Source organism: Pseudophryne corroboree, chromosome 1 (genome assembly GCF_028390025.1).
Source record: "Pseudophryne corroboree isolate aPseCor3 chromosome 1, aPseCor3.hap2, whole genome shotgun sequence".
Taxonomy (NCBI): Eukaryota; Metazoa; Chordata; class Amphibia; order Anura; family Myobatrachidae; genus Pseudophryne; species Pseudophryne corroboree.
This window is the reverse complement of record NC_086444.1, coordinates 67875994-67896002: the sequence shown is the minus strand read 5'-3', so window position 1 is coordinate 67896002 and position 20009 is coordinate 67875994. Positions and strand designations below refer to the sequence as shown.

Sequence of the window (20009 nt, the reverse complement as noted above, 5' to 3'; positions counted from 1 at the left end):
CCTGCTCAACACGGACGTTCCCAACAAAGACGCTGCTTGCTGACATCACGCACCTGCGTGATACACGTCTATCCATCACCATAGTAACCGGAAAGTGTACTCCACACTATATAAACAAAGAAATCTAGAAACCTTAAGAGCAATTGCTCCAAACACCAAGATATGCGAACAAAAAGATAAGACACGTGAGAACACATGAAAACAGTAGCTTACGGAATCTCAACTAATAACAGGTATACAGGTTAGCGGGTGCGCCATGGGGTCCTCAGTGGCACCGGCACTCTCTAACCTGTACATGTTTAAGATTGAGAATCAAATCTTTTTGAAAATCAAAATATAGCAACTAAAATAATTTTTTATACACGATTCATCGATGACCTGTTGATGATATGGACAGGGAGTAAAGATGAATTGATGAACTACATTGAGATGCACAATTCCTCTGAATCAGCGGTAAAATTCACAATCACCATGAGTCAAACCTCGTTGTCTTTCTTGGATGTTCTCATCCCATTGAATAATGGAACACTGGGCACTACTGTATATTCTAAACCAACTGATGGGAACACCTTGCTCCATTACAACAGCTGTCACCCCACTAGTCTGAAGTTGGGATTACCTTATTCCCAAATGCTAAGAATCTGGAGAATTAATAGTAATCAGACGTCAGCAGTTCTTCAACTAGATTCATTAATTGAAAAATGTATGGCGCGCGGCTATGACCGCGATAAATTATATAAAACTAAAGAAAGAGTGATGAAATTAGATCAGAAGGTGTTGCTGGATAAAACAAATAAATGTACAACGGTTAAGAAACTACCTTGGGTTAACGGTTATAACACGCACTCGGGTGATATTAATCGGATTTCTAAGAATCTATGGAAAATTGTTAAATCAGAAAGAAAACTTCCATTTACTCATGTAGAGTTAATGCCCTGTTACACGAGATCAAAGAATCTGAAGGCTATATTAGTGAAAAATTATATATCATTAACACGTCCAGAGCCTGTTGGTATTTTCTCCAGGGTAGCAAGAGGATGTACACTGTGTCCGTTTACAACATGTAAATATCTCATTCCCGGGGATACCTTTTTACATCCACATACTGGGAAAAAGTATACCATCAGGGATCATTTAACATGTAACAGTAGTTATGTGGTGTACCAAATAGTGTGTCCGTGCGGACTTTCTTACATTGGAAAGACACAACGTAAATTCATGGAGCGCATGGCGGTACACCGGTCCTCCATTAAACTAGCCCTGGAAAGTGGAACAAGTGACCAACCTGTTGCGAGACATTTTTTAGAAGCCCGCCATACGTTGGCTGGGCTTAGGTAACGCATGATAGATCATGTTCCGTTGGTTAAGCGTGGTGGAGATCGAGGTGCACTGTTAATGAAGAAAGAAACAGAATGGATCATCCGATTGGGTGTTATGGCACCAAAAGGACTCAATGATAAATTGATGCTAGGAACCATGTTATAGTTGTATTTTTTGCACACATTGAGCCCGAGTTACCCTGGTTATGCTTTTGTGATTACCCTTATTAGTGGTTATTTGTAATTCTATATAATAATAGCACATGCTTGCCATGGTACTAGTGGGTTCAGTGTGTGTTATTAGTTGAGATCCCGTAAGCTACTGTTTTCATGTGTTCACGTGTCTTATCTTTTTGTCCACATATCTTGGTGTTTGGAGCAATTGCTCGTAAGGTTTCTATATTTTTTTGTTTATATAGTGTGGAGTACACTTTCCGGTTACTATGGTGATGGATAGACGTGTATCACGTAGGTGCGTGATGACGTCAGCAAGCAGCGTTTTGTCGGGAACGTCCCTGTTACGCAGGGTCGAATGGGCGCGTATTGACATCATCAACTCGCGACGCTATGGGGAGGTTTCCCGCGCGGATGTGCTTTCACATGGTGTGGGTGATGGATATAAGGTAAGAAGTTGGTGTTAATGGTTGTAACCTGATGAAAATCTTTGAATAAGATTGAAACGTTGTTATAAAGACGTGGTTGTCGTATTTGATTTTTTTCTCCCAAGCCCTGAGTGCCGCGCCGTCGTCTGCCTGCATCTTTTACTTGTGAGGGCACCGGGTCAAGGTAAAACCACCTTCTAGGAGTGCCAGACACACTGCCATATATTTCAGTACAGACTCACCACCTGTTACTTGTCAAGGCACCCAATCTGTTGTTTTATACTATATTCAGCCATTTCATCATGTGGGTATCTTTCCATTGGACTGAGTTTTAACTTGTTTGTGGTCACGTTGGAAAATAGCTTTTTTAAAGAATTTTACATCTGTTTTGAACATGATTTGAGACAGTGTTTCGGAATCAATACAGATACTGGTGACTAGATCTGTACACATTCATACATTCATTACATATATATCTACATTACATATATATATAATAAAATTATATTTTATGTGCACTCTTCATCATAAAGCACCTCCGCCTTCACTCCTTGCATTATGCAGGGTAACGCAGCTGCATCCGCTTAATTCACCCTGGGTGTTTGCGCTCTTGGCTCACGGGCTGAAGATGCTCTTAGGGTGGTTACACACCAGAACAACCACGATTGTGCGATGATCGTGAAACGATTTTCCTTGAACTTCCCGGGCAGTCCCAGGCTCATGATTTGTTAAAAACGGTGCATTTGTGTCAATTGATTGTGATCCGATTCCGATGGTCGTTAGACTGTCGGATCCGGTGCATCGCGTGTTGCACAGTACACCATGCGACTGTCTTGCAGAAAAAACATCTTCAGGAAATGTCACTCAAATAGGAGGGTGGCACGATGATTGGAGATTCAAACCCACACACGATCTGCACCCAATCGAAGGTCGGTTTGAGAATCTTTACTGCAGTAGGTAAAATCTCCAATCCGGCATACGAGCTGTGGATAGGAATTGTTGTCAGAACGGGATCTCGTCTCTAGGTCGACCACTATTGGTTGATGGTTTCTAGGTTGACAGGGTCTCTAGGTCGACATTGAGTTTTTAACTATTTTTTTCTTTTTTTGAACCTTTTCATACTTAATGATCCACGTGAACTACAATTGGGAATGGTTACCTGTGCCGAGCGCAGCGGGGACACGGTGCACTTATTGGGGTTCCCTGTCACGCTACGGAGAAAACGACACACACCCCCCATTAAAAACTCATGTCGACCTCGAGTCCCTGTCGACCTAGAGACCCAGTCGATCTAGTTAATGTCGAGCATTAGTGGTCAACCTAGTTACTATCTACCTTCCATACCACGCCCGTCAAAACAGGTACAATTCGGCACTTCTTACATAAAATCGATCATACGACGCGTTGAAATCGAGGAGAATGGAGGCCAAATCGTCCTGGTGTGTAGCCATACTTAACCTATAGATTGTCTGAAGATAAATAACTCCTTCAGAGAAAAGCTGCAGCAGCGGAGTGTAATGCGGGAAGGAAGGGTAGACACGATCTTCTGCAAATGCAAAGTGGTAAGTATTTGGCTGGAGAGCGGCTGGAGGTGTAATATCTTCTATCGCTTCGTCTGTGTGACTGCTACTGTCACCACTATTGTCATTCTACGTCCAGGCCGCACAGTGTGTAATTGCTGGACAGGTGACCAGTATCGCTGTACGAGGCCGGCTGTATGCCCACGTCCAGCAACAACGCATGTCCGGTCTCCGCGCACTGATTACAGCTACACAGGCTGAGGCCTCTGCAATAAGGGTTTATCTTCCAAGGTCATTGTTGTTCAGATTTCTGCAATTGTTCTGGCTTCAGCAAACAAGATTAAACTTTAATGTAGATTCACATCAATGGGAGATTAATGATTAACCCCAATACCAGTTGCAGCGTTTGGAACTCCCTGTATACACACTAAGCGCACACATGTTCTCTTAAGGGGGGTACACACGGAGTCTGACTAGAATGCTTAGAAATTAAGCATGGCTCTCTCCGTGTGTAGGGTCCCGGAGACAGCGATGTGCGGTCCCGCGCGTCGCTATCACCGGCTCTAGATTTGGCATGGGTGAAATGAGCAGTCCCCCCCCCCCCCCCCCCCCCCAATCCCCCTCCCTCTCGCTCAGCACACCGTGCTGTGTGCTGAGCTGGGAGAGATGTGTGCCGAGTGGTCTGTGATCGCTGAGCACACATCTCTCCCCGTGTGTACGGGGCTTTAGCTTCGCTTTGCTTCTTTGTTGCTCGCTAACACAGAAGAATGTATGTATTGGACATTGGGCCTAATTCAGATCTCTTCATTCGCTAGGGGTTCTTTGCAGTCCTGCGTTCACATAGTCGCCGCCCATAGGCTGTACAAATAGATCTTGTGCAGTCTGAGTAGCCCAGGACTTACTCAGCCGCTGCGATCACAGCAGCCTGTCCAGGACCGGAATTGACGTCGGGAACCCTCCCTGCAAACGCTTGGACACTCCCGCATTTTTCCAACCACTCCCTTAAAACGGTCAGTTGACACCCACAAACGCCTTCTTCCAGACAATCTCCGCGCAAACGGATCCTTCACACAAACCCATCGCTGAGCGGCGATCCGCTTTTGTACCTGTGCGACGCGCCTGCACATTGCGGTGCATACACATGCGCAGTTTAGACCGGCGACTATGCGAAAGCAGGACTGCAAAAAAAAACCTAGTGAGCGATCAGGTCTGAATTAGCCCCATTGATGTTAATTGATATTTCACATGAGAATACTGACATGGTTCTTTTGGTGACATTGACCATGTTGACACTGATGAAATGTTGACATGCTCAGAATATGAACAAAACAGTGGGTCCCAGCATTGCGGCAATCACAAACGTAGTCTTCATTCTATAGGGCGTATCCAATTGGCCGCAAGGTTTTGGCTGCAAAAAATTATGTGGACCTTCCAACCAATTTTGGATAGCCGTGGGTATGCGCTCTTCCGATGCCCGCTGTGTACAATTTAAAAAAAATTGGGCACAGGGTATTTTGTGGACAAAATCTTGCGGCAGTGGATTTTTTTTAAACTCATCCTGCAGATGGTTGCCAGTGCTGTGCGCAGGCAACAGGTGCAGGGTAGTGTAAGTATAGTGTGTGTAGGGCAAGTGGTAGTGTACCGAGTGCAGGGGGCGGGTGCAGTGTAGTGTAAGTATAGTGTGTGCGGGTACCGTGTGTAGGACAAGCGGTAGTGTGGCATGTGCAGGGTAGTGTAAGTATAGTGTGTACGGGTACCATGTGTAGGGCAAGTGGTAGTGTACTGAGTGCAAGGGGCGTGTGCAGTGTAGTGTAAGTATAGTGTGTGCGGGTACCGTGTGTAGGGCAAGCGGTAGTGTACCGAGGGCAGGTGCAGGGCAGTGTAAGTATAGTGTGTGTGGGTACAGTGTGTAGGGCAAGCGGTAGTGTGGCATGTGCAGGGTAGTGTAAGTATAGTGTGTACGGGTACCATGTGTAGGGCAAGCGGTAGTGTACCGAGTGCAGGGGGCGGGTGCAGGGTAGTGTAAGTATAGTGCGTGCAGGTACCGTGTGTAGGGCAAGCAGTAGTGTACCGAGTGCAGGGGGCGGGTGCAGGGTAGTGTAGGTATATTGTGTGCGGGTACCATGTGTAGGGCAAGCGGTAGTGTACCGAGTGCAGGGGGCGGGTGCAGGGTAGTGTAAGTATAGTGTGTGTGGGTACAGTGTGTAGGGCAAGCGGTAGTGTGGCATGTGCAGGGTAGTGTAAGTATAGTGTGTACGGGTACCATGTGTAGGGCAAGCGGTAGTGTACTGAGTGCAGGGGGCGGGTGCAGGGTAGTGTAGGTATAGTGTGTGTGCGGGTACCATGTGTAGGGCAAGCGGTAGTGTACTGAGGGCAGGGGGCAGGGGGCAGGTGCAGGGCAGTGTAAGTATAGTGTGTGTGGGTACAGTGTGTAGGGCAAGCGGTAGTGTACCGACTGCAGGGGGCAGGTGCAGGGCAGTGTAAGTATATAGTGTGTGTGGGTACAGTGTGTAGGGCAAGCGGTAGTGTGGCAGGTGCAGGGTAGTGTAGGTATAGTGTGTGCGGGTACCATGTGTAGGGCAAGTGGTAGTGTACCGGGGGCAGGTGCAGTGCAGTGTAGTGTAAGTATAGTGTGTTCGGGTACCGTGTGTAGGGCAAGCGGTAGTGTACCGAGTACAGGGGGCGGGTGCAGGGTAGTGTAAGTATAGTTTGGGCGGGTACCGTGTGTAGGGCAAGTGGTAGTGTACTGAGTGCAAGGGGCGTGTGCAGTGTAGTGTAAGTATAGTGTGTGCGGGTACCGTGTGTAGGGCAAGCGGTAGTGTACCGAGGGCAGGTGCAGGGCAGTGTAAGTATTGTGTGTGTAGGGCAAGCGGTAGTGTGGCATGTGCTGGGTAGTGTAAGTATAGTGTGTACGGGTACCATGTGTAGGGCAAGCAGTAGTGTACCGAGTGCAGGGGGCGGGTGCAGGGTAGTGTAGATATAGTGTGTGCGGGTACCATGTGTAGGGCAAGCGGTAGTGTACCGAGTGCAGGGGGCGGGTGCAGGGTAGTGTAAGTATAGTGTGTTCGGGTACCGTGTGTAGGGCAAGCGGTAGTGTACCGAGTACAGGGGGCGGGTGCAGGGTAGTGTAAGTATAGTTCGGGCGGGTACCGTGTGTAGGGCAAGCGGTAGTGTACTGAGTGCAAGGGGCGTGTGCAGTGTAGTGTAAGTATAGTGTGTGCGGGTACCGTGTGTAGGGCAAGCGGTAGTGTACCGAGGGCAGGTGCAGGGCAGTGTAAGTATAGTGTGTGTGGGTACAGTGTGTAGGGCAAGTGGTAGTGTGGCATGTGCAGGGTAGTGTAAGTATAGTGTGTACGGGTACCATGTGTAGGGCAAGCAGTAGTGTACCGAGTGCAGGGGGCGGGTGCAGGGTAGTGTAGGTATAGTGTGTGCGGGTACCATGTGTAGGGCAAGCGGTAGTGTACCGAGTGCAGGGGGCGGGTGCAGGGTAGTGTAAGTATAGTGTGTGCGGGTACAGTGTGTAGGGCAAGCGGTAGTGTGGCATGTGCAGGGTAGTGTAAGTATAGTGTGTACGGGTACCGTGTGTAGGGCAAGCGGTAGTGTACTGAGTGCAGGGGGCGGGTGCAGGGTAGTGTAAGTATAGTGCGTGCGGGTACCGTGTGTAGGGCAAGCGGTAGTGTACTGAGTGCAGGGGGCGGGTGCAGGGTAGTGTAAGTATAGTGTGTACAGGTACCGTGTGTAGGGCAAGCAGTAGTGTACGGAGTGCAGGGGGTGGGTGCAGGGTAGTGTAAATATAGTGTGTGTGTGGGTACAGTGTGTAGGGCAAGCGGTAGTGTGGCATGTGCAGGGTAGTGTAAGTATAGTGCGTGCAGGTACCGTGTGTAGGGCAAGCAGTAGTGTACGGAGTGCAGGGGGCGGGTGCAGGGTAGTGTAAGTATAGTGTGTGCAGGTACCGTGTGTAGGGCAAGCAGTAGTGTACGGAGTGCAGGGGGCGGGTGCAGGGTAGTGTAGGTATAGTGTGTGCGGGTACCATGTGTAGGGCAAGCGGTAGTGTACTGAGTGCAGGGGGCGGGTGCAGGGTTAGTGATAGTACATGTCCTGTGCCCGGCTGGTCCATGGAAGCGGTCTGCTATGCTGGAGAAGAGACTGAGGGGTAGGACGGTGTTGCAGGTGGTGAGTAATTAAGCTAATTGGAAACTTCTGATTTGCTTAATCAGTCATTAGAGGGGCTGTCTAAAGGATTCCAGAGCAGCTCCTGACAAATGCTCTGGATGCGTTCCAAAAAAAGGTAAAACCCCGCACCCAATTGAATACCAAAAATCTTGCACCTGCGGGAAAAACCCTAAAGGTGTGAGATTTTTGCTAAACTCGCACCTAATTGGATATGTCCCTAGGTGCGGGGTGATGATCAGGGAGGGGGCATATTTTTTATATTTATGTGTGATGTATGGCTACAGTAACTGGAGCAATGCGTCATGTATGAAATTTTGCCCTTCCACATTAAAATATGCCCCTGTCTCTGATCAGCATCCCGCACCTAAAGTGACCACTACTTACCTCTGTGTAGCTCCAGCAGTGCAGCGGTGTCTCCTGGGTCCGGGGTGTCTGGTGACGTGGAGTTCCACTACGCTGACCCCTATTCCTAACCCCTGACCCTAATGTCGGCATTCTACAGATTGCCAGTATTGCACATGTCGACGTGTTCTTGACAGTCTGTATATGTTGGTGTTCCCTGTTGGCATTCAGCAGTTTCGGCATTTCAACCATGTCAGTAATATAACTGTCGATATTGGGATTGTTGACATGGTAACTGCCTCCGCTGTAAATGGCACTGCTTCCTAGCAATCGGTCTGGCCGTTTCCATTATACAGTGTGTAGGTAACAGATCCAATTTAAGGGGTAAAATATAAAATTAAGCTTTTCACATGAAAAAAAAAAAATGGTCGATGTTCCGATTGTCGCAGTTCTGTAAATGACACTGGAAAATCCACAAAGCAGCGTGCCGACATATGCTGGCCGACACGTTCCTGTGCAGGGCAATGCGTCGGGTACTTCATAGCTACAATAACCATTCTGTGTTCCCGTCTCCTTCCAGTGTTTGATGATAAAAAGAAAGTTCTCATCTCTTTGACGGCTCTGAAGAAAGTCCCAAAGAAACTGATCATCTACTGCAAGGACTTCAGAGTGTTTAACTTCTGCCTCAGTTACAGCAAAGAGGAGGAAGTGAAAAGGGTAAAAATAACTCCACTGTGTCATTGCACTACGCTCGCCTAATAAAGGGAGATTACCTGCGCTTTACTGGTTATTGTGCCATCACATAGCTAATATTCAGCGCCTCAATGGGCTAGGGACTGTGCACTATTACTGAGCAGTGTTAGGCAAAGTGTGTCACTCCAGCTGCTGCGGAACTATTATTATTAGTATCCTTTATATGGCGCCACAAGGGTTCCGCAGCGCCCAATTACAGAGTACATAAACAAATAATCAAACAGGAAAATAGCAACTTACAGTTGATAACAGTATAGGACAAGTACAGGGTAAATAAACATAGTTACATCAGCAGATGACACTGGAATAAGTATCAGGTGGCAGAAGACTGCTGAGGATTATTAAAGTAAGAAAAAGTATAAGCACATGAGGGAAGAGGGCCCTGCTCGTGAGGGGATCGGTATGAAATACCTCCAATCAAAATCCTGACGTTCAAAATCCCGACAAGGTCAAAATCCCGACATGGACAAAATACCGACATTTAAAATACAGACAAGGTCAAAATACCGACATGTAAAATGCCGACAGGTCAAAATACCGTCATGCGGTGTTTTTTTTGTGTGTGTGTGTGTATGTCGACATAAGTCAACATGGACACCACATAAAGTGTACCGCGTCCCCTCGCATGGCTCGCTGAGCTCGCCATGCTTCGGGCACGGTGCCTCGCTGCGCTCGGCACACTATTATATTCCCCCTCCACTGGGATGGTAAAGTATGAACAAGTCTGTTTCAATGAAAAAATCATGAAAAACTCATGTCGGTATTTTGACCTGTCGGTATTTTGACCTTGTCGGTATTTTAAATGTCGGTGTTTTGTCCATGTCGGGATTTTGTCCATGTCGGGATTTTGACCATGTCGGGATTTTGACCATCGGTCAATTGGTGTCGGTATTTTGATTGGAGGTAAACTGACTGCATCCCCTCGTGAGAGCTTACATTCTAAAGGGGAGGGGTAGACAGACATGGGTGACACAGATAGAGTACATAGAGAGCGTGGAACAGAGGGTTAGGAGAGTTGGCTGGGTTTGGTGAAGAAGTGGGTCTTGAGAGCCCGTTTGAAGTTTTGTAGCGTACACATCCCAGCATGCAATATGTGACAAGTCGTGCTGGGATTTGTAGTTCCACATCCACTGGAATGTCACACATTGCCTACCATTGTTACTGAGCATGCTTCCGTGGTGTCACATGCTCCTTGGAAAGTTGAGCGGCTGTATTGTCAAGAATATTTGTTGTTTTCATGTTATCAGACTGTGGGTGATGGGTACATTCTCATAGCCGCAGTTAGTGCCCTATTCTGTTATCTCTGGGAGATCCCAGTTTGGGGCAATTCTTAAAAATGAAAGCTCCGTTACAGGGGCTGATGCCCCTCGGGGCTTTTGTAACCTAAGCTATTTTAACACTTGTCGTCATATGGGTACTTGCTCCCAGACACTGATATAGGATACGCTTGTGTATTTCATATTTGGTTGTCCTTTTTTATTTGCCAAATAATATTTCTTTGCGCAAACATTGAGAAGGATTCCACTTGAGTGTGTTTCAAATATTAAATATTTTTTACCCTGTTTTAATTCAGTTTTTGTCTGTCAGATTGTCAGTGGGATAATCCATCACACCCTCAGTCCTAAACTTCTGAAACGTCTCTTCCTGTTTTCGTATACATCAGCCGCCCCATGTTACATAGGTGAGTTCCTATGCAGCGATGTTCTAGGACACATCAACCGGAAAAGTGTTGATTGTTTTATCCCATAAGTTCTCAAACTCTGTCCTCAGGACCCCAACAGTTCATGTTTTCCAGGTCTCCTCACAGAATCGCAAGTGAAATAATTCGCTCCACCTGTGGCTCTTTTAAAATGTGTCAGTGAGTAATGAGTACACCTGTGCACCTGGCAGGTGACCGGGAAATTGTGAGCTGTTTGAGAACCACTGGTTTATAGTGTTTGCGCCAAGGTCTCCTCCTTATGACACCACTTTGTAACAGGCAGAAGTTCACATCGGTCCACAGAACTTTCCATTTAGGTTTTAAAAGTTGCATCAAAACACAGCAACCAAATAATGACCTTTTATCTGTAGGGCCAGTTCGGCAATAAAAGCCAGTGCCCCTCTGACCCCTGTGGTTACAGGCGGTGTTCGGAAATGAGCGCTTCTGGACTGTGAGAATGCTGCCTTGTGCCGTCACCAAGGTTCCCAATCCTATATTTCCTACATTTGAGATTGTTCTTTACATTTGGCCTGCGTTGCAGTTGCCATATACAATAAGGCATTCTCAGTATAAAGGTGCATACACACGGTGAGATATTGACTAAGTGCAGATTTTGACATTGCAGATTTCCCTTGAACACCCCGGACCCCAGATCCACCGATATTGACCATCTTTATTTGCAATTTTTCCTATACTAGAAACTAGATTGTACATAATATAGTCAAAATTGCTTAGCCTGCACAGTCTATTTTTTTAATTTTTTTTTTCTTGAGATACCAACCCCACGGGAGCGTGCATTGGTATTGCAAGCACGGTAAACACGGTGCGGTATGTGCTAACTTTTCTTACGATTTTGACTAGATTGTCAAAATCGTAAGCGAACATCGGATCGTGTGTATGCACCTTAACATTGCAAGCCGTGTAAGGGCATTTATCCTTATGTGAGAACCCAAACAACAGAAGAAGCTTTTCTTTGCACCATATACAATTGAAAATACAGTATATTATTCATTTCATTGAGCACTCTATACCCACCTATGAACAAAGAAAGCTCCTTTGCCAATAACTTCAGATAATAAAGGTGAGCACATTCGATGTTAACCAGAGGATGTCCCACTGACTTTGCCATGTTCTTCTTGAGTTAAATGCAGCGTCTGTAAAACCACACACATTGCTCCTGACTATGGGGGTCATTCCGAGTTGTTCGCTCGCTAGCAGTTTTTAGCAGCCGTGCAAACGCTATGCCGTCTCCCACTAGGAGTGTATTTTAGCTTAGCAGAGGTGCGAACGAAAGGATCGCAGAGCGGCTACAAAATAATTTTGTGCAGTTTCAGAGTAGCTTCAGACATACTCAGCGCTTGTGATCACTTCAGACTATTCAGTTCCGGATTTGACGTCACAAATACGCCCTGCGTTCGCCCAGCCACGCCTGCGTTTTTCCTGGCACGCCTGCATTTTTATGAACACTCCCTGAAAACGGTCAGTTGACACCCAGAAACGCCCACTTCCTGTCAATCACTCTGCGGCCAGCAGTTCGACTGAAAAGCTTCGCTAGACCTTGTGTGAAACGACATCGTTCGTTGTAATAGTACGACACGCGTGTGCATTGTGCCGCATGCGCAGAAGTGCCAATTTTTTTTCTTGCCTGATCGCTGCGCAGCAAACGAAAGCAGCTAGCGATCAACTCGGAATGACCCCTCATAAGTGGGCAAGGTGACACTGGAAACAGCAGGTATCCCTGTTTACATGCATTGAGCTAGCATGAAGTGCACTAGTGAGTGCATTTATATTGATGCTGGCGGGTATGAGGTCTCAAGTGCGGGGGTATTTATTTATTTATTAACAGTTTCTTATATAGCGCAGCAAATTCCGTTGCGCTTTACAATTGGAAATAACAATGACATAACAAAACTGGGTAATAACAAACAGTCAGAGGTAGGAAGGCCCTGCTCGCAAGCTTACAATCTATAGGGAAATAGACATGGATACACAAGGATAGGTGCTATCTTTCTTTTTCATCCACTAGGGGTCACTGGAGTACTCTTGGGATATGGACGGCTTAGCAGAAACAAAGGCACTGAATATTTAAATTTAGAACTCTCCACCCCTCCATATCCCCGAGTACCTCAGTGTTTTTTCTGTGCTCACAGCACTAACAAGGCTTGTGTGGAGTTCCCACACTTAGTTGAAGATTTTATTAATTTTTCATTTTTACTTTTACATTTTTACTTTTTTACATCCCTTCCCAGTTTCTGGAAAAACATGGGTCCGGGATAGTGCCGCTGCAAGCAGCGCATGGCGTGTCGGTCCTCACAAAGAGCACCCTCACAGCCACAGGCAGCTCACTGCCTCCTGCAACAGCTGGACGGAGCTTACAGATAGAAGCCACGTCGCAGCCATGAAGAAGTGATCAACTGGCAGGAACAAGAGCTGGACGGAGCTTACAGAAAGAAGCCCCGTCGCAGCCATGAAGACATGATCAGCTGGACGGAGCTTACACATAGAAGCCCCGTCGCAGCCATGAACGAGAGCTGCAAAGAGCTTACAGATAGAAGCCCCGTCGCAGCCAGGAACAAGAGCTGGACGGAGCTTACAGATAGAAGCCCCGTCGCAGCCCTCCCTACGAGACAAGGTATGTTGGGGGGAACGGGGCGGTCAGCGCGCGCTGCCGCCCCGCTGTGTGGGGTCCGTTTTCTTTACCGCCGCCCGCACCCGCCGCTAATACCAGCGCCCGCCCCAGCCGCTCCGTCCGCGCTGTACGGACTTCAAAGCCAGGGAGACCGCCGCAGCACAGCGCTCTCACTAGCACCGCCGGAAGCTGCTACACGCCGCTCCAGCCAGCCGAACACTCGGCCGCTCTCCTCACAACGTTCCCTGCCTCCCTGCAAGGTCAGCTTCCCGGCACCCGCTCCCCGCTGCGACACGGAACACAGGGGGAGGTAGGGGGGACAAGCCACAGGCAGCGCTGCTGCAGGGAAAGATATCTTAGTAAAATATGACAGGCTGCCACATTCATATAGGTTATATTAATAACCTAACCTGTGATTCTCCCTGTATAATAGACTATTGAGCCTATATTCACACAGAATGTATTGTAACCTGATCTGGGATTATCAGTGTAAGCATGGCATGGGGGCCATTTTAACCATGCTTCCTGTTTCTTCCTCTTTCCAATTCCAGAACGTTCCTGTCCTACAACACTACTCCACCGGAGGCGCAGGGGTGTTGGTGGGAATTTTTGCTTCAGCTTTTATATAGGCTGGCAAAGTGAATGCATTTCGGCTATATATATATATATATATATATATATATATATATATATATATATATATATATATATTACACACCTTATGTAACGCTTTTACTGAGCGTGCAAGTGTCGGTCTTTGTTTATTGTGTGGTTTCCACTCCGGAACCAGTTTTCATTCCTATGCTATGCAAATGTAATGGCTGGGCTGCAATTACAATTGGCCACCGTTCGACACGAGCGGTTAGATCCGAGTCTCGGAAAAGACCGTCAAATCTAACGGATATTAATTAATTGGTCTTATACTTTAACCGTTTCTGCTGTGTTGCGGTCTGACAATTCTATGCCAAACCTCACGACGCTACATAAGGGTGAGGAGGGCACATTAGACCAGCAGTCACAAGTGCGTTTTTTTTTTTTTTTTGACAGCCCAGACATTGATAATGACCAGTGCGTCTGTCTCTGAAGTTTACAGAGACTAAGGAGCAATCGGGCTCTTATTTAGGATATCTTAATAAGATGTTAGTAGAAACGCAAAATAACCGTATAACCGGTTCTATACCTCCCAGATTTAATTCTATTTACCCGTTTCCACACAGTGACATCTACATTGGAGAATCCGCCATTGGTGGATTCGTCTGTGTCAAACCTTATAAAGACCCTTCAGATGTAACATAGATTTGAGTCACTAAGGCGCTTTTTGTATGGAAACAATGACGATCACGTTATACTTATCGTTAATCAAATCGGAGAAGCTGCTAAGTAGCTATGTACAGCTTCTGCTGCCGGCTGTTAGCTCGCTTCTCGCCTTTCATCGTCGCTAGTTACAGCACGACAGGTTCTCTGGCTGCGTTCTTGGCAAGTGGAGTCAGAGGTCAAAAGAATACGGTGGCCAGAAGTTGTTTGGTCCTAAAATTGACAAATGCATTTCTCAGGCCAAGGCGGAGGGGAGAGAGTCTAGTTTCCTGCTATTGCCTCCACTGGTACCAAGACGAAAATACTCTGGTCCGGCGTTCACTTTAGACTTCAGTCCTGTCAAGGCTGTGGTACAGCCACGCCTTGTAACACCAGGGCGCTAAAATCATCAACAAGCCAGTGGCTTGACGGGCTCCCAGGCCATTTTGGATTTCCAATTGTGGTAGCGCGCCTTCAGATGTTACATTTGCCGGGATTCCAGACATCCACTGATGGATGTATCTGCAATTTAGTGTTAAAAGAAAGCTGTCTTCCGCCACTGCGTTTTTGTTGTCAAAACTGGACTGTCTCTGTCGGACGACAAGAAGGCTTTTGGCAGATTGCCATTCAGTCTCTGCTGGATTCAGCAGTTTTTAATTCCAGCCTGGTACACCAACAAGGTCAGGGTTGTTATTCCCATCTGTTTGTGGTACCGATTTCGGAGGGCTCCGTCTGTCTCAATCAGTAAGTCACTTACTACAGATTGAATATGGAATTTCTGCGGTCAGTATTTGCAGATTTGAAGCCACAAGATTGCATGATTGCGCTTGATTTCAAGGATGTGTACTTACACATTTCGATTTGGTCACCTCATCAGAGGTTCTTGCGTTTTGCAATACGCCACACAGGCCCTACCGTTTGGCCTCTCGTCGGCGCCTCGGGTATTCGCCAGAGTGATGTCTGTGATAATAGCTCATCTCAGATCCCTGGCAGTGACTATCGTTCCGTACTTAGACGATCTGCTCATGAAAACTCCGTTTCAACAGATGCTCCTCCAACTTGCGCTGATAACATACACCCCGGTTGGAGTGTCAATTTCAAGAAATCGCATCTATTTCCGTCTCAACGACTTCAATTTCTAGGTATGATTCTCGATACGGTAAATCAAAGAATTTCCCTACTACAACAGAAAGTACAGATTATTTATCTGGTACAATAAGTGCTCAAGCCACGCACACTCTCGGTACATTTGTGTATTCCCCTATTAGGAACAATGGTGGTGGCTTTCGAAGCGCTTCAGTTCGGAAGTTTTCCCGCCCGTCCATTTCAACAATAGTGGTCGGCCTCGCATTCTGCAGATTTCCCACAGGGTGAGGTTGTCGGCAAGGGCGAGGGTGTCTCTACTCTGGGGCTCAAGGTTCACAATTTAACCGCAGGCGGCGGCTGGAATTGAATAATTCTAACGGCGAACGTGAGTCTCAGAGGTTGGGGAGCTATAGTTCAAAATTGTCAGCGACAGGGTCTCTGGGCGGATCACGACAAATTGCTGTCTAAAAATGTCCTGGAACTCCGCGCAATTTACAATGCACTACGACAAGCATTACACATGCTTCCCTCTCAGACTGTCCAAGTGCAGTCAGACAACGTGACTGCAGTCGCATACATCAACAAGGAGGAACGAGAAGCCGCATGGCAATGCGGGAAGTAGCTCGAATCCTCAATTGACCAAAATACCACCAGGTGATATTGTCGGCAGGGTTCATTCCGGGAGTGAACAACTGGGAGGCGGATTATCTCAGCCGTCGGGATTTTCATCCAGGAGAATGGGCATTAAATCCAGAGGTGTTTCAAAAGTTGGTCCACAGGTGGAATATCCTCAGGTGGACCTGATGGCATCTCGCAACAATTACAAACGCCCCAGTATGTGTCCGGAAAGAGAGATCCAAGGGCAGTGGCGGTGGATGCTCTCACAATCGCGGGCCCGTACAGCCTCGTGTATCTGTTTCCACCGTTTTCCGCTGCTCTCTCAGTCGCTAAAACGGATCACAAGAGAGTTCGTCACAGTCATACTGGTGATGCCTCATTGGTCTCGGAGAGCTTGGTTCTCGGATCTCCGCGGACTACTCGCAGACGATCCTTGGCCGCTCCTACTACGTTCAAACCTGTTACAACAGGGTCCGTTTTTTTACCCCTATTTAGCGCGGCTACATTTGACGGGGTGGTTGTTGAGACCGCCCTCTTAAGAAGAGAGGGCATTACAGTATCGGTTATACCAACCATGTTACGAGCTAGGAAGCCGGTTACGGCAGCTCATTTATTACAGAATTTGGCGTGCCTATATAGATTGGTGTGAAGCTCGGAAGTTTCCGACATCATCTTTCCAGTTATTCCGTCTTCTGTTATTTCTACAGACGGGTTTAAATGGAGGACTGCGTTTATCTACACTAAAGGTGCAGGTATCTGCTTTGTCAATTTACTTTCAAAGACGATTGGCTCTATTGCCGTCTATACACACCTTTCTCCAAGGTGTCCTCAGAGTTCAGCCTCCATTCATTCCACCTACAGCGTCATAGGACTTGAATCTGGTTTTAGATTTCTTACAGTCTTCATATTTTGAACACTTACAGCAAGTGGATATAAAGTTTCTCACTTGGAAAACAATTTTTCTTCTAGCCTTAGCTTCGGCAAGGCGTGTTTCAGATTTGGGTGCCTTGTCATGCAAGCCACCGTATTTGGTGTTTCATGATGACAGAGAGGAACTTCGGACGAAACCCGATTTCTTACCAAAGCTAGTGTCATCTTTTTCACATCAATCAACCAATAGTAGTTCCTGTGTTGACAGCACATTCTGGAACTCTGAATGTGGTACGCGCATTACGCGTTTGTGTCCCGAACGTCTACAGTTCGTAATACGGATACGTTGTTTGTTCTCTATGATGCTGCCAAGTGGAGGCCAGCTTCTCAGCAGACCTTATCCAGATGGATAAAACTGACTATACGTCAGGCTTACCTTAAGGCTAGGTTACAGTCGCCTACATCAGTAATAGCTCATGCCACAGGTTCTGTGGGAACGTCATGGGCAGCTGGTCGTGGAGCTTCTACGACGCAGCTTGACCGTGCGGCTACATGGTTTTCAGTGCACATGTTTGTGCGCTTTTACAAGTTTGATACGTTTGCGGCATCAGCATCTAGCTTTGGCCGCCTAGTGTTACAGGTGTCAAACAGCTCTCCCGCCCACAGGGGAAGCTTTGGTACGTCCCAAGAGTACTCCAGTGACCCCTAGTGGATGAAAAAGAAAATAGGATTTTGGTACTTACCAGGTAAATCCTTTTCTTTGAATCCATAGGGGGCACTGGACGCCCACCCAGAGCAGTTTTACCTGGGTTGTATTAAGCTCAGGGGATCTTATGGTAACACATTTTCACCGACTGGTTCAAATTATAAGGTTCTATCGGTTATGGTGTCAACTGTTTCGTTGTCAGTAACGTTATATGTCAACTTTGTTGTTGTCCGTTATGTTATAGGTAATTCTCCTTTGTCAACCTCCTCTATAGTTCCTGTTCGGCTCAGTAAAAAACACTGAGGTACTCGGGGATATGGAGGGGTGGAGAGTTCTAAATTTAAATATTCAGTGCCTTTGTTTCTGCTAAGCCGTCCATATCCCAAGAGTACTCCAGTGCCCCCTATGGATTCAAAGAAAAGGATTTACCTGGTAAGTACCAAAATCCTATTATTGCATAGTTGTCCACCAGATTGCAAAGGTTCTTGGTGGGCTGTATGATATGGTCATACAGCAATGATGAACCAGGGTCGGGAGGAAGGGTGAGAAGACGTGAGGATATGTGTGGACTGTGCAGAGTGGATGCAATTTGATAGGAAAGGTTTATGAAAGTCATGTGAGTGGTTCTGGAATTTGATACGCTTGCCTGAAGAGGGGAGTTTTCCGGGAACGCTTGAAGGTTTGGAGACTAGAGGAGAGTCTTCTTGTGCGTGGTAGAGCATTCCACCAAGTGGGTGCAGCCCCATGAATGTCCTGCAATCGTGAGTGGTAGCGAGTAATGAGTGTGGATGAGAGACGCAGATCTTGTGAAGAGCGAAGAGGTCGGGTTGGGAGATATTTTGAGATAAGTGAAGTGATGTACGTTGGTGTAGTTTGGTTAATGGCCTTGTGTGTGAATAAAAGTATTTTATATTGAATACAGTAGAATACCGGTAACCAATGGAGGGACTGACAGCGGATCTGCAGACGATGAACGTCTAGCGAGGAAGATTAGCCTCGCAGCTGCATTCAGAATGGATTGTAGTGGTGAGAGTCTTGTTTTGGGAAGACTAGTTAGGAGGATATTGCAATAATCAATGCGGGAGATAATGAGAGCATGGATTAGAGTTTTAGCAGTGTGTTGTGTAAGATATGGTCGTATTTTGGTTATGTTTTTTAGATGCATGTAACATGATTTTGAGACATTGTCCCCTTAGTGACTCTTCCAAGCCCGTCTCTTGGGAGCTCTGTTCTGCGGTTTTGTTAAACATTTGAATTTTCATGTTTGTTTTTTACAAATGTATACTTCTTTCATCACCGTCGCTTAATAACACCAGCTCATTACATTAATAGAAAAGCACATTTTTATTATTATTGTAACCATCATTTATTTTTATTTTTTTTGTGTTAGCGACGTTGGCTAAGGACCAAACCATGATGTTTGACAAGCACAATGATTGGCGGCTGGAGTTGGACCGCACAAAGGGAAACTTGTGTTATAAAGTATTGTCCCTCAATGAAGCATACAAGGTGTCTGAGAGGTACGTGGTCTGTTCTAAGCCATCGTTGCCCATCAGCTGTGTCACACAGGCGACATCGCTGCTGTTATGTTGGAATGCCATGTCATAGCGACACATTGCGTTTTATTGTGCCTGAGGGCAACATAGAACTGTACGTATGTCTTCACCCGATATTTCCTCGTTGAGGATTAATGGTACAAATTGCTCAACTTTTTTTTTCTTTTTTTTTACACTATCTTGACTTAGAAGTGTCGGACAGAAATTGCAAAGAAAAATCTGCCTTGTTAATTGGCAACTAATTACTGAATGCATATGGTGGTCCAGCTCTTTTTTTATTATAGGGACTAATAGGGTTGGATGATTTAAAACAAATGTATGTTTTGCTTTGTGTTTTATTTTTATTTTTTTAAACCCACTCTGGTTTTTGTTTTTTTTACAGGCCCTGGTATCATTCTTGTTGCTTGTGGTCTTCATACTTTATTATTTATATAAATTTGCCTTTTATTTTCTATCTCCTGCCCTGAGCATTATGTTTTCTCTATTGATGCTGCAATTATTTCCTGTTTTTGTAGGTTACCTCCATACTTTGTTGTACCCCTATCACTGCCGGAGGAGTGTGTGTATAAGTTCCAGGGGAGAGGAATTCCTGTGAGTACTTGTAGATAGAGGATTGAAGCTCTCTTGTTTTATAGCTACATAGACTAATGCTAACTGCAGTAACACAGGGTAGTAACATGGGGCTGAGGGGCAGAAATGTAAAGGGGTTCTCCACCTGTGGAAATCCTGTCACCATTAAATTATTATAGTCTGTGCTGTGTGGGAATATTTATCCCCTATCTGTACAAAGGTGGATTACCTGATACTCCAGTTTGAGGCCTACTTCATTGGAAATGGCTGGTT

The 20009-nt window shown here is 46.3% G+C and overlaps 1 protein-coding gene across 3 annotated transcripts in view; it reads left to right on the top strand.

Moving 5' to 3' along the window:
* The window catches only part of MTMR12 (myotubularin related protein 12), a 109792-nt gene that overhangs the window by 67197 nt on the left and 22586 nt on the right, over positions 1-20009 (top strand). For 2 of the 3 annotated variants that reach the window (XM_063960394.1, XM_063960403.1), the window contains exons 5-8: positions 8537-8673; positions 10297-10390; positions 19001-19130; positions 19682-19757. In XM_063960394.1, coding sequence (XP_063816464.1) covers positions 8537-8673; positions 10297-10390; positions 19001-19130; positions 19682-19757 — 437 coding nt within the window. The remainder of the gene's footprint in view (positions 1-8536; positions 8674-10296; positions 10391-19000; positions 19131-19681; positions 19758-20009) is intronic. The other variant, XM_063960412.1, reaches the window with a different exon arrangement.